This window comes from Pygocentrus nattereri, chromosome 12 (genome assembly GCF_015220715.1).
Source record: "Pygocentrus nattereri isolate fPygNat1 chromosome 12, fPygNat1.pri, whole genome shotgun sequence".
NCBI classification, from domain to species: domain Eukaryota; kingdom Metazoa; phylum Chordata; class Actinopteri; order Characiformes; family Serrasalmidae; genus Pygocentrus; species Pygocentrus nattereri.
The window spans coordinates 41,472,928-41,488,300 of NC_051222.1; the positions used below are offsets into that span (position 1 = coordinate 41,472,928).

The 15,373-nt window shown below is 43.9% G+C and overlaps 1 protein-coding gene across 2 annotated transcripts in view; it reads left to right on the forward strand.

Annotated features, from left to right (window-relative positions):
- Positions 1-2,481: 2,481 nt before the first annotated feature.
- LOC108414577 (general transcription factor 3C polypeptide 1) overlaps positions 2,482-15,373 on the forward strand; it is a 50,812-nt gene continuing 37,920 nt past the window's right edge. For both annotated transcript variants that reach the window (XM_037543397.1, XM_037543398.1), the window contains exons 1-8: positions 2,482-2,818; positions 4,804-5,019; positions 5,307-5,483; positions 7,627-7,770; positions 8,591-8,687; positions 8,862-8,985; positions 10,255-10,431; positions 14,439-14,554. In XM_037543397.1, the coding sequence (XP_037399294.1) occupies positions 2,595-2,818; positions 4,804-5,019; positions 5,307-5,483; positions 7,627-7,770; positions 8,591-8,687; positions 8,862-8,985; positions 10,255-10,431; positions 14,439-14,554 (1,275 nt within the window). In that variant the 5' untranslated portion in view covers positions 2,482-2,594. The remainder of the gene's footprint in view (positions 2,819-4,803; positions 5,020-5,306; positions 5,484-7,626; positions 7,771-8,590; positions 8,688-8,861; positions 8,986-10,254; positions 10,432-14,438; positions 14,555-15,373) is intronic.

Sequence of the window (15,373 nt, forward strand, 5' to 3'; positions counted from 1 at the left end):
TGTCAGGGACTTTTATTACTCCTCACACTGCAGGGACTTTTATTACTCCTCACACCGCCAGGGACTTTTATTACTCCTCACACTGCGGGGACTTTTATTACTCCTCACACTGCGGGGACTTTTATTACTCCTCACACTGCAGGGACTTTTATTACTCTTCACACTGCCAGGGACTTTTATTACTCCTCACACTGCCAGGGACTTTTATTACTCCTCACACTGCAGGGACTTTTATTACTCCTCACACTGCGGGGACTTTTATTACTCCTCACACTGTAGGGACTTTTATTACTCCTCACACTGCCAGGGACTTTTATTACTCCTCACACTGCAGGGACCTTTATTACTCCTCACACTGCCAGGGACTTTTATTACTCCTCACACTGCAGGGACTTTTATTACTCCTAACACTGCCAGGGACTTTTATTACTCCTCACACTGCGGGGACTTTTATTACTCCTCACACCGCCAGGGACTTTTATTACTCCTCACACTGCCAGGGACTTTTATTACTCCTCACACTGCGGGGACTTTTATTACTCCTCACACTGCGGGGACTTTTATTACTCCTCACACTGCAGGGACTTTTATTACTTCTCACACTGCAGGGACTTTTATTACTCCTCACACTGCCAGGGACTTTTATTACTCCTAACACTGCAGGGACTTTTATTACTCCTCACACTGCAGGGACTTTTATTACTCCTCACACTGCCAGGGACTTTTATTACTCCTAACACTGCAGGGACTTTTATTACTCCTCACACTGCCAGGGACTTTTATTACTCCTCACACTGTGGGGACTTTTATTACTCCTCACACTGTGGGGACTTTTATTACTCCTCACACTGCCAGGGACTTTTATTACTCCTCACACTGTGGGGACTTTTATTACTCCTCACACTGCGGGGACTTTTATTACTCCTCACACTGTGGGGACTTTTATTACTCCTCACACTGCGGGGACTTTTATTACTCCTCACACTGTGGGGACTTTTATTACTCCTCACACTGTGGGGACTTTTATTACTCCTCACACTGCAGGGACTTTTATTACTCCTCACACTGCGGGGACTTTTATTACTCCTCACACTGTAGGGACTTTTATTACTCCTCACACTGCCAGGGACTTTTATTACTCCTCACACTGCAGGGACCTTTATTACTCCTCACACTGCCAGGGACTTTTATTACTCCTCACACTGCAGGGACTTTTATTACTCCTAACACTGCCAGGGACTTTTATTACTCCTCACACTGCGGGGACTTTTATTACTCCTCACACCGCCAGGGACTTTTATTACTCCTCACACTGCCAGGGACTTTTATTACTCCTCACACTGCGGGGACTTTTATTACTCCTCACACTGCGGGGACTTTTATTACTCCTCACACTGCAGGGACTTTTATTACTTCTCACACTGCAGGGACTTTTATTACTCCTAACACTGCAGGGACTTTTATTACTCCTCACACTGCAGGGACTTTTATTACTCCTCACACTGCCAGGGACTTTTATTACTCCTAACACTGCAGGGACTTTTATTACTCCTCACACTGCCAGGGACTTTTATTACTCCTCACACTGTGGGGACTTTTATTACTCCTCACACTGTGGGGACTTTTATTACTCCTCACACTGCCAGGGACTTTTATTACTCCTCACACTGTGGGGACTTTTATTACTCCTCACACTGCGGGGACTTTTATTACTCCTCACACTGTGGGGACTTTTATTACTCCTCACACTGCGGGGACTTTTATTACTCCTCACACTGTGGGGACTTTTATTACTCCTCACACTGTGGGGACTTTTATTACTCCTCACACTGTTTTAATTTTCTGATCCCATTTATTATTTATTTAATAAAATATTAATTAGTTTAATGTATTCGTTTATCGGACACGCCTCTTGGTTGTGAATGTAATTAATGTATTTATATTAATCGTTTTATTTTATTTTATTGTATTTCTCTTATTTCCATATTTCTGAAAGATCATTCACTTTATTTTATTTTGTGTTTTTTTCCTGACGTTCTTTAACGCGCCTGGTTTTATTTATTTGTTTTTATTAATCATCACATTTTATTCACTTATTTCTTCTTTTATTTAGTTCATACCTTTTATTTTATTGATTAAATAGTGATTTATTTTATTATATTTCACTAACTCCCGTTTCACGCTACGAGTTTTAAATGTTTCTGTTTCTTTATTTTTTTGTTCCTTTTTTATTATTTATCACCTTTTTAATTTCTTTTTTTGTCTAAAATTGTCTAAGATTTCTCATGTTCATTTGTTTTTACTGGGTAATAATTATTTATTTAGTTTTATTCCACGGGTCCTCCTTTCACTCCACTAATTATATTTATTTTATTTTATTTTATTTTATTTTATTTTACTTTATTAAACATGTTTTTCGTGTCGATGCCAGTGGTCGCCGCCAGGCGTCAGTAGGTGCGCGCTGCGCTGTGACTCCTCAGCAGAAGAAGCCGCGGGTCTGCTGTGTGTAGTCCAGCCTGATGTTGTTTATGTTTATTATTTAGTTAATTAGTTAATGAATTAATTGATTGATGAACTGATTGATCAGGTGGTCGATGATGGACCCGCTCGCGGCTCTGCTGGACGAGGTCAGTCTGGAGGGTCTGGACGGCGTTACCCTGGAGACGTTGTGGCTGCGGCTCAGCGCGCGCCGGCCCGCGTTCCCCCTGCGCCTGGAGCCGCGCGTGCAGCAGTACCTGTGGAACGTGCTCGCGTGCAGCCCGGACGTCACCTTCCACCTGCTGCCGCGCGCTCGAGCCCCGCTACACCTGTACGACAGGTATGTACGGTGTTAAAAACCATGGTTCCTTAAGGGTTCTTCAGTAAAGGTGATGGTTCTGTTTAGAACCACGAACACTCAAAGAACCCTTTGCATACTTTGATGGTTCTTCAGCTTGATAGAGAACGCGTTGGGTTCTATGTAGCACCGCAAAGGATCCTGCTGTTGTGACAATGTCAAGCTTTTAACTGTAGGAGAACCCTTTTTGGTGCTATATAGAACCCTTTTCAAAAAAGGGTTCTATATAGAACCATATGAAGCACGTTATCAATCTGAAGAACCCTTTTCATCATGCAAGGAATTCTTTAATCATGCAAAGGGTTCTCTGAGTGTTCATGGTTCTACATAGAACTGTTTTCTTTACTAGAGAACCCTTGAAGAACCCTCTTTTTATGTGTTCTCAAGTGTTTCTTTATGCATCCTTTAATAAAGACAGTAGTTCCATACAGAACCATAAACACTCAAGGAATCTGGTTAAATGGTTCTTTGATGGGAAACGGTTCTCCAGATTGATGGAGCATGTTTTGTTTATGATTCTTTATAGCACCACAATGGGTTCTGCTACTATGATGATGCCAAGCCTGTAACTGTAGAAGAACCGTTTTTGGTGTTATATAGAACCCTTTTCAGAAGGATTTTATATAGAACCATTTTCCATATTAAGAACCCTCTTTTTTAAGTTTGTATATTATAAGAGCCCTCTTTGGTGGTGTTCAGAAGACTGAACAGAAAAGGTTCTAAACAGAGCCATTAGCAGCACATTCCTCGTCTATTTGAAGAACCATTTCACCATGTAAAGAACTGAAATGGTTCTTTATACACTATTATGTTTTTTTTAAGCATTCTTTAGTGAAGAATGTAGTTCCATACAGAACCATGAACACTCAAAGAACCCTTTCCATGATTAAACCGTTCTTCAGAGTGAAGGAGAATGTGTTGTATAGGGTTCTATATAGCATCAAAAAGTTCTGGTTCTGCCGTTGTACATAAGTTTGACATTGTAACAACAGCAGAACCCTTTTTGGTGCTATGCACATTCTCCATCTCCATCATAAAGAGCCCTTTAATTGTGCAAAGGGTTCTTTGAGTGTTCATGGTTCTACATAGATCCATTTTCTATATAAAAGAACCCTTAAAAGACCTTTCTGTTTGTATGATATAAAACCCCCCTTTGGTGCTGTGTAGAAGCATTTTCAAAAAGGTTCTATATAGAGCCATCTACAGCACATTCCTCTTCAGTCTGAAGAACCATTTCATCATACAAAGAATCAAAATGGTTCTATTTACACAAAAAGATGTTTTTTAAAGCATTCTTAAGTAAAACACTCAGAAAGCCATTATCATGGAGAAATGGTTCTTCAGAGTGATGGAGAATGTGTTGTATAGGGTTCTATATAGCACCAAAAAGTTCTGGTTCTGCTGTTGTATACAAGCTTGATGTCGTAACAACAGCAGAACCCTTTTGGTGCTGTACACTCCATCAATCTGAAGATCCATTTCACCATGCAAAGAACCACTTAAGCATGCAGATGATTCTATATAGAACTCATGGTTGTCCTTCTGTCCTCTGTCTCCTCATCTCTCTGTCCCTCTGTCTCCCCGTCCCTCTGTCGCTCTGTCTCCACGTCCCTCTGTCCTTTTGTCTCCCCGTCCCTCTGTCTCCCTGTCCCTCTGTCTCCCTGTCCCTCTATCCCTCTGTCTCCCTGTCCCTCTATCCCTCTGTCTCCCCGTCCCTCTGTCCCTCTGTCTCCCCATCCCTCTGTCCCTCTGTCTCCACGTCCCTCTGTCCTTTTGTCTCACCATCCCTCTGTCTCCCCATCCCTCCGTCCCTCTGTCTCCCCGTCCCTCTGTCTCCCTGTCCCTCTGTCTCCCCGTCCCTCTGTCCCTCTTTCTCCCCATCCCTCTGTCCCTCTGTCTCCTCATCCCCCTGGCCTTCTGTCTCTCTGTGTCCCCATCCCTGTGTCCCCCTGTCTCCCCATCTCCAGATTTTCTGATATAGATCCTGAGACGGGGATTCAGGATGTTCGTCCTCTGGACTTCGAAGCTCAGCCGGAGGACCCGTATCCGGTCAGTGTGCTGGTGGACGATCCGCAGGGCATCCAGGGCTCCTGTCTTTATTACAGAGAAAGGAAGGACATCACTCACCTGATAAGAACCAGCCAACACACACCTGTCCTCACACTGGAAGAGGCGCAGAAGCAGTGAGTGGGGGAGGAGGGGGCGGGGCTACAGTAAATAAAACTCATCAGTGTTAAATCTGGGGGGCGGCATGGTGGCGCCATCGCCTCACAGCAAGTAGGGACTGGGTTCAAGTCCCCAGCCAGGTGACCTGGGTCCTTTCTGTGTGGAGATTGCATGTTCTCCTCATGTCTGTGTGGATTTCCTCCAGGTTCTCTGGTTTCCCCCCCACAGTCCAAAGGCAGTCTATTTGTCTGTGTTTATTTAGGTGGTTGTTTACTCTGTTGTTTGTTTTTGATGTGTTTTTTAGGTATGGGGAGAAGCTGGTGTTGGTGGCATCTCAGGAGCTCCGGTACCGTGCTCTGATTGGAGACGAGGGAAACCCGGAGCTGAAGCTGAGCGATTACTCGTACTGCATCCTGGAGAGACTGGGCCGAGCGCGCTGGCAGGGGGAGATACAGAGAGACCTCCACATTTCATCATTCAAGTACGACACAATACCCACATTCAGAGCCGGTTATTCATTCAGTCTAATGAGAAACTGTAGAACGGACTCGGTTTATATCACAATACCTACATTTAGAGTCGGTTATTCATTCAGCCTAATGAGAAACTGTAGAACGGACTCGGTTTATATCACAATACCTACATTTAGAGCCGGTTATTCATTCAGTCTAATGAGAAACTGTAGAACGGACTCGGTTTATATCACAATACCTACATTTAGAGTCGGTTATTCATTCAGTCTAATGAGAAACTGTAGAACGGACTCGGTTTATATCACAATCCCTACATTTAGAGTCGGTTATTCATTCAGCGTAATGAGAAACTGTAGAACGGACTCAGTTTATATCACAATACCTACATTTAGAGCCGATTATTCATTCAGCCAAATGAGAAACTGTAGAACAGACTCGGTTTATATCACAATACCTACATTTAGAGTCGGTTATTCATTCAGTCTAATGAGAAACTGTAGAACGGACTCGGTTTATATCACAATACCTACATTTAGAGCCGGTTATTCAGTCAGCCTAATGAGAAACTGTAGAACGGACTCGGTTTATATCACAATACCTACATTTAGAGCCGGTTATTCATTCAGCCTAATGAGAAACTGTAGAACAGACTCGGTTTATATCACAATACCTACATTTAGAGTCGGTTATTCATTCAGTCTAATGAGAAACTGTAGAACGGACTCGGTTTATATCACAATACCTACATTTAGAGCCGGTTATTCATTCAGCCTAACGAGAAACTGTAGAACAGACTCGGTTTATATCACAATACCTACATTTAGAGTCGGTTATTCATTCAGTCTAATGAGAAACTGTAGAACAGACTCGGTTTATATCACAATACCTACATTTAGAGTCGGTTATTCATTCAGTCTAATGAGAAACTGTAGAACAGACTCGGTTTATATCACAATACCTACATTTAGAGTCGGTTATTCATTCAGTCTAATGAGAAACTGTAGAACGGACTCGGTTTATATCACAATACCTACATTTAGAGCCGGTTATTCATTCAGCCTAATGAGAAACTGTAGAACAGACTCGGTTTATATCACAATACCTACATTTAGAGTCGGTTATTCATTCAGTCTAATGAGAAACTGTAGAACGGACTCGGTTTATATCACAATACCTACATTTAGAGTCGGTTATTCATTCAGTCTAATGAGAAACTGTAGAACAGACTCGGTTTATATCACAATACCTACATTTAGAGTCGGTTATTCATTCAGTCTAATGAGAAACTGTAGAACGGACTCGGTTTATATCACAATACCTACATTTAGAGCCGGTTATTCATTCAGCCTAATGAGAAACTGTAGAACAGACTCGGTTTATATCACAATACCTACATTTAGAGCCGGTTATTCATTCAGCCTAACGAGAAACTGTAGAACGGACTCGGTTTATATCACAATACCTACATTTAGAGTCGGTTATTCATTCAGCCTAATGAGAAACTGTAGAACAGACTCGGTTTATATCACAATACCTACATTTAGAGTCGGTTATTCATTCAGCCTAATGAGAAACTGTAGAACAGACTCGGTTTATATCACAATACCTACATTTAGAGCCGGTTATTCATTCAGCCTAACGAGAAACTGTAGAACGGACTCGGTTTATATCACAATACCTACATTTAGAGTCGGTTATTCATTCAGTCTAATGAGAAACTGTAGAACGGACTCGGTTTATATCACAATACCTACATTTAGAGTCGGTTATTCATTCAGTCTAATGAGAAACTGTAGAACAGACTCGGTTTATATCACAATACCTACATTTAGAGTCGGTTATTCATTCAGCCTAATGAGAAACTGTAGAACAGACTCGGTTTATATCACAATACCTACATTTAGAGTCGGTTATTCATTCAGCCTAATGAGAAACTGTAGAACAGACTCGGTTTATATCACAATACCTACATTTAGAGTCGGTTATTCATTCAGTCTAATGAGAAACTGTAGAACGGACTCGGTTTATATCACAATACCTACATTTAGAGTCGGTTATTCATTCAGCCTAATGAGAAACTGTAGAAACACTACGTTCTGTATTGAGCACTGTGATTGGCTGATGTTTGATTGCTGTGTTCTGATTGGGCAGGTTAGATGCGGGGAAGGTGCATTATTTGAGAAAATCTCTGGACAGAAATGGACTGATTACCCTGCAGTCCCACGTAGTCCGGCTACCGACCGGAGTGAGACAGCACTCTATACTACTGCTGCTCAAACGCTTCCACGTCGACAGGTACGCAGAAATATTCAGAAATACTCAGTAATAAAAACTCTGTGTAGATCATAGTAGACACTGAACAATTCATATTAGACGCTGAATAATTCAAGGTAAATACTGAATTATTCATAGTCAATACTGTGTAATTCGTAGTAGATACTGAATAATTCATAATACTGAGTAAGTTATAGTAGATACTGAATAATTCATAGTACTGAGTAAGTCATAGTAGACACTGAACAATTCATATTAGACGCTGAATAATTCAAGGTAAATACTGAATTATTCATAGTCAATACTGAGTCATTCGTAGTAGATACTGAATAATTCATAGTACTGAATAATTCATAGTAGATACTGAATAATTCATAGTAGATACTGAATAATTCATAGTACTGAGTAAGTCATAGTAGATACTGAATAATTCATAGTAGATACTGAATAATTCATTGTAGGTACTGAATAATTCATAGTACTGAGTAAGTCATAGTAGATACTGAATATTTCATAGTAGATACTGAATAATTCATTGTAGGTACTGAATAATTCATTGTAGGTACTGAATAATTCATTGTAGGTACTGAATAATTCATAGTAGGTACTGAATAATTTAGTCAATACTAATTCATAGTCGATATTGAATAATTCATAGTAGGTGCTCAGTAGTTTATAGTAGGTGTTGAATTATTCATAGTAGCTACTGAATAATTCAAATTAGATATTGAATAATTCATAGTTGCTGAATAATTTATAGTAGTTGCTGAATAATTCATTAAAGGTATATAGTTTATGACGCGTCCTCCTCTGCTGAAATCTCCTCCTCACTCTTCCTCAGGAGGAGTAAGTATGACATCCTGATGGAGTCGACCTCTAACCTCCTCTCAGAGCTACCCAACAACATCGGCATCATGCTCAGACTCCGTGAACAGCTGGTGAGAACCCACATCGACAAATCCTCTGTTTGGTGAAAAGACGTTGCCGGTTCCCCAAACGTACACGAGATAGCACGGGAACGGAGTGTGTTCGGCTCACAAACACACTTTAATCCCTTCAGCCACTGCTAATGCTGCGCATTGTTTTGAGTGTGTGTGTTTTTCCGTCCGCAGCAGGTGGGCGAGCACACCTTCAAGCGTGTTTATCAGTACATGCAGGCTGCGAAGATGGTCAGCGTGTTGACCATCCCCCTGCAGGAGCTAAACCCTGAAGCTGGACCCTGCAAGACCAAGAGAGGTCAGTGCACACCCCACAGTAACGGAGCCGCGGAGAGCAGTAACATTTCGCTAACGCTTAGCCGATGTTTCAGCCTAACGGACACTTGAGCCTCGACTCCTGATTCGAGTCCACCTCACGCCTCACAAGCTTCAGTGGAACTCGCACCTCAGAGACCCGACTCGTGCTCGCACCTCAGAGACCCGACTCGTGCTCGCACCTCAGAGACTCGAGACTTAACTCTGACTCGCACCTCAGAGACCCGAGACTTAACTCTAACTCGCACCTCAGAGACCCGAGACTTAACTCTGACTCGCACCTCAGAGACTCGAGACTTAACTCTGACTCGCACCTCAGAGACTCGAGACTCAACTCCTGATTTGAATCTGCCTTGCACCTTAGAGACTTGAGTGGGGCTCAAGAATCAATATAGACTTGCACCTGAGAGTCAACTCAGCTAGGACTCGCACCCCAGAGAATTGAGACTTGATTCCTGATGCGAGTCCACCTTACACCTCAGAGACTTGAGTGGGACTCACACCTCGGAGACTCAAGTCTCAACTCGGACTCGCACTTCAGAGCTTTGAGACTCGATTGGCTCATACCTCAGAGAATTCACATTGACTTGTACCTGAACTTGGACTCATACCTCAGAGATTTGACTCAGAGACTGAAGACTAATTGGACTCGCACTTCAGAGACTTGAGACTCATGTTAGGCTCATCTCAGAGACTCAACTCAAGAATGGCAAATCAGAGAGTCAGATTTGCACCTCAGAGAATCAACACTCGCACCTTAGAAACTCGACACTTCACTCTGGCTTACACATCAGCGACTTGAGACTCAACTCAGATTCACACCTCATATACTTGAGACTTGGACTTGCACCTGAGACTCAAGACTTAAGTCCACCTCACTTCTCCAACACTTGGATGGGGCTCGCACCTCAGAGACTCAAGACTCTAATTGGACTCGCTCCTCAGAGACTCAAGACTCTTCTGTGGCTCATACCTCACGCATTCCAGTTGGAATCCTCAGACTCAAGACTTGAGTTGGACTCGCACCTCAGAGACTCGACTCGGACTCAGCTCTCCCAGACTTATGTTTGCCATAGAAACCTATCTAAACTTGCTTCTATGACTGAGTAGAGTTAGATAAGGTTCCTTCAGTTTCTCTGTTAGTTGATGATGATAAAGCCTCTGTATTTATCTGTGCCTCTCATGCTCTCTAAACGTTTACAGTCTTACATGTGTGCTGTGCTGTGATTGGCTGTTTGTGGCTGGTTCTCAGGTACAGATATCCGGGTTCGCTGTCTGAAGCTCCTCAGGCCGTACACTCGGAAAGAGACGTACGATGACGACGACGATGAGAACAACGACGAAGATGCCGATGGCCTTGTTAAGAGGAACATCCAGGCTCAGGCTCGTGACATCGAGCGGGATCTACTGACTCAGGCTTATGAGATCGGTCAGTGCACGGTCAGGTCACGATTGGCTGGTGATCATTTCCTGACTATTCTTCTGTGCTATGGTTGGTTAAAGGATTCTGATTGCTCTCTGTGCTGTGATTGGTCTGTGAGTGTTTTCTGATTGGTCTGTGAGTGTTTTCTGATTGGTCTGTGAGTGTTTTCTGATTGCTCTCTGTGCTGTGATTGGTCGGTGAGTGTTTTCTGATTGCTCTCTGTGCTGTGATTGGTCGGTGAGTGTTTCCTGATTGCTCTCTGTGCTGTGATTGGTCGGTGAGTGTTTCCTGATTGCTCTCTGTGCTGTGATTGGTCGGTGAGTGTTTCCTGATTGCTCTCTGTGCTGTGATTGGTCTGTGAGTGTTTTCTGATTGGTCTGTGAGTGTTTTCTGATTGGTCTGTGAGTGTTTTCTGATTGGTCTGTGAGTGTTTCCTGATTGCTCTCTGTGCTGTGATTGGTCGGTGAGTGTTTCCTGATTGCTCTCTGTGCTGTGATTGGTCGGTGAGTGTTTCCTGATTGCTCTCTGTGCTGTGATTGGTCGGTGAGTGTTTCCTGATTGCTCTCTGTGCTGTGATTGGTCGGTGAGTGTTTTCCTGATTGCTCTCTGTGCTGTGATTGGTCGGTGAGTGTTTCCTGATTGCTCTCTGTGCTGTGATTGGTCTGTGAGTGTTTTCTGATTGGTCTGTGAGTGTTTTCTGATTGGTCTGTGAGTGTTTTCTGATTGGTCTGTGAGTGTTTTCTGATTGCTCTCTGTGCTGTGATTGGTCGGTGAGTGTTTCCTGATTGCTCTCTGTGCTGTGATTGGTCGGTGAGTGTTTCCTGATTGCTCTCTGTGCTGTGATTGGTCTGTGAGTGTTTTCTGATTGGTCTGTGAGTGTTTTCTGATTGGTCTGTGAGTGTTTTCTGATTGCTCTCTGTGCTGTGATTGGTCGGTGAGTGTTTCCTGATTGCTCTCTGTGCTGTGATTGGTCTGTGAGTGTTTTCTGATTGGTCTGTGAGTGTTTTCTGATTGGTCTGTGAGTGTTTTCTGATTGGTCTGTGAGTGTTTTCTGATTGCTCTCTGTGCTGTGATTGGTCGGTGAGTGTTTCCTGATTGCTCTCTGTGCTGTGATTGGTCTGTGAGTGTTTTCTGATTGGTCTGTGAGTGTTTTCTGATTGGTCTGTGAGTGTTTTCTGATTGGTCTGTGAGTGTTTTCTGATTGCTCTCTGTGCTGTGATTGGTCGGTGAGTGTTTCCTGATTGCTCTCTGTGCTGTGATTGGTCGGTGAGTGGTTTCCTGATTGCTCTCTGTGCTGTGATTGGTCTGTGAGTGTTTTCTGATTGGTCTGTGAGTGTTTTCTGATTGGTCTGTGAGTGTTTTCTGATTGGTCTGTGAGTGTTTTCTGATTGCTCTCTGTGCTGTGATTGGTCGGTGAGTGTTTCCTGATTGCTCTCTGTGCTGTGATTGGTCGGTGAGTGTTTCCTGATTGCTCTCTGTGCTGTGATTGGTCGGTGAGTGTTTTCCTGATTGCTCTCTGTGCTGTGATTGGTCGGTGAGTGTTTTCCTGATTGCTCTCTGTGCTGTGATTGGTCGGTGAGTGTTTTCCTGATTGCTCTCTGTGCTGTGATTGGTCGGTGAGTGTTTTCCTGATTGCTCTCTGTGCTGTGATTGGTCGGTGAGTGTTTCCTGATTGCTCTCTGTGCTGTGATTGGTCGGTGAGTGGTTTCCTGATTGCTCTCTGTGCTGTGATTGGTCGGTGAGTGGTTTCCTGATTGCTCTCTGTGCTGTGATTGGTCGGTGAGTGTTTCCTGATTGCTCTCTGTGCTGTGATTGGTCGGTGAGTGGTTTCCTGATTGCTCTCTGTGCTGTGATTGGTCGGTGAGTGGTTTCCTGATTGCTCTCTGTGCTGTGATTGGTCGGTGAGTGGTTTCCTGATTGCTCTCTGTGCTGTGATTGGTCGGTGAGTGGTTTCCTGATTGCTCTCTGTGCTGTGATTGGTCGGTGAGTGGTTTCCTGATTGCTCTCTGTGCTGTGATTGGTCGGTGAGTGGTTTCCTGATTGCTCTCTGTGCTGTGATTGGTCGGTGAGTGGTTTCCTGATTGCTCTCTGTGCTGTGATTGGTCGGTGAGTGGTTTCCTGATTGCTCTCTGTGCTGTGATTGGTCGGTGAGTGGTTTCCTGATTGCTCTCTGTGCTGTGATTGGTCGGTGAGTGGTTTCCTGATTGCTCTCTGTGCTGTGATTGGTCGGTGAGTGGTTTCCTGATTGCTCTCTGTGCTGTGATTGGTCGGTGAGTGGTTTCCTGATTGCTCTCTGTGCTGTGATTGGTCGGTGAGTGGTTTCCTGATTGCTCTCTGTGCTGTGATTGGTCGGTGAGTGGTTTCCTGATTGCTCTCTGTGCTGTGATTGGTCGGTGAGTGGTTTCCTGATTGCTCTCTGTGCTGTGATTGGTCGGTGAGTGGTTTCCTGATTGCTCTCTGTGCTGTGATTGGTCGGTGAGTGGTTTCCTGATTGCTCTCTGTGCTGTGATTGGTCGGTGAGTGTTTCCTGATTGCTCTCTGTGCTGTGATTGGTCGGTGAGTGTTTCCTGATTGCTCTCTGTGCTGTGATTGGTCGGTGAGTGTTTCCTGATTGCTCTCTGTGCTGTGATTGGTCGGTGAGTGGTTTCCTGATTGCTCTCTGTGCTGTGATTGGTCGGTGAGTGGTTTCCTGATTGCTCTCTGTGCTGTGATTGGTCGGTGAGTGGTTTCCTGATTGCTCTCTGTGCTGTGATTGGTCGGTGAGTGGTTTCCTGATTGCTCTCTGTGCTGTGATTGGTCGGTGAGTGGTTTCCTGATTGCTCTCTGTGCTGTGATTGGTCGGTGAGTGGTTTCCTGATTGCTCTCTGTGCTGTGATTGGTCGGTGAGTGGTTTCCTGATTGCTCTCTGTGCTGTGATTGGTCGGTGAGTGGTTTCCTGATTGCTCTCTGTGCTGTGATTGGTCGGTGAGTGGTTTCCTGATTGCTCTCTGTGCTGTGATTGGTCGGTGAGTGGTTTCCTGATTGCTCTCTGTGCTGTGATTGGTCGGTGAGTGGTTTCCTGATTGCTCTCTGTGCTGTGATTGGTCGGTGAGTGGTTTCCTGATTGCTCTCTGTGCTGTGATTGGTCGGTGAGTGGTTTCCTGATTGCTCTCTGTGCTGTGATTGGTCGGTGAGTGGTTTCCTGATTGCTCTCTGTGCTGTGATTGGTCGGTGAGTGGTTTCCTGATTGCTCTCTGTGCTGTGATTGGTCGGTGAGTGGTTTCCTGATTGCTCTCTGTGCTGTGATTGGTCGGTGAGTGGTTTCCTGATTGCTCTCTGTGCTGTGATTGGTCGGTGAGTGTTTTCTGATTGCTCTCTGTGCTGTGATTGGTCGGTGAGTGTTTTCTGATTGCTCTCTGTGCTGTGATTGGTCGGTGAGTGTTTTCTGATTGCTCTCTGTGCTGTGATTGGTCGGTGAGTGTTTTCTGATTGCTCTCTGTGCTGTGATTGGTCGGTGAGTGTTTTCTGATTGCTCTCTGTGCTGTGATTGGTCGGTGAGTGTTTTCTGATTGCTCTCTGTGCTGTGATTGGTCGGTGAGTGTTTTCTGATTGGTCGGTGAGTGTTTCCTGATTGCTCTCTGTGCTGTGATTGGTCGGTGAGTGTTTTCCCTGATTGCTCTCTGTGCTGTGATTGGTCGGTGAGTGTTTTCCCTGATTGCTCTCTGTGCTGTGATTGGTCGGTGAGTGATTTCCCTGATTGCTCTCTGTGCTGTAATTGGTCGGTGAGTGATTTCCCTGATTGCTCTCTGTGCTGTGATTGGTCGGTGAGTGATTTCCCTGATTGCTCTCTGTGCTGTAATTGGTCGGTGAGTGATTTCCCTGATTGCTCTCTGTGCTGTGATTGGTCGGTGAGTGTTTTCTGATTGCTCTCTGTGCTGTGATTGGACGGTGAGTGTTTCCTGATTGCTCTCTGTGCTGTGATTGGCCGGTGATTGTTTCCTGTTTTTTCTCTGTGTTGTGGTTGATGGATGCAGTGGTGGCGAATGGTCCTAAGGGTATTTCCCAGTCGGTCCTGCGAGGACAGCTGAATATCGGACGACTGGAGAGCCGTATGGTCTGCAAGGTGCTGGAGAGGAACAACATGATTAAGGTAGAACAGCCTGCAGTGCTGTAAAGTGCATTATAGTTACAATGTGCTAGAGGTTTGAGTGCTCAAGGAGGCTGTAGCGCTGTTCTAACTAATTTTGAGCACTTCCAAAGCCCCCTTAGAATAGTTATCCAAGATGTGAAATAGGATTAGACTAGGATTAAATAGGATTCTGGAGTTTATGGTAGTTGTTTATCTGGTCAGTTGTACACTAGAGAACGAATCCAGATGTGCCTCATAATACAAGATGTACAAAAGTTGTCCAGTTTGGGGCTTTAAGGTCGTATAAAAATGTGAATAACTTTATAACGTTACGGGAAAATAAAAGTGCCAAAGACATTTCTGAATTTAGTGGCGCCCCCTGCTGTGCCGTCTTCAGCCTGTATCCTTTAAGAATGAACTGATGAAATTAAAAAAGCAACATGGAGCATTACTGTTAGATAATAAACTATTTTGCATCCTGTTTCAAAATTTGACCCCAACTGTATGTGCTGCTTGAGTGCTAACAGCGCCCCCTTGTGGGAATCTGAGTTACTGAAGGGAAAATTGTTTGCGTGTACACAGTACACAAAAAAAATAATTAGATCAAACTAAAAAAAACATACTTAGTGTGATTACCGCTAAATTAACTAGTTTTATTCAATGTAAATACCTGTAATTTTGAGTTAAAATGAGTTCCATTGTTCGTGACTACATAAAGTATTTTTTTTTAGGTGACAACTTACAACTTTTGTAGAACCAGTGCTACCTGCTCAATAGCTTTGCGTTCATTCCTGCACACTATGCATCGTGACAGGAGAAGAATAACATGGTCTGTAATTG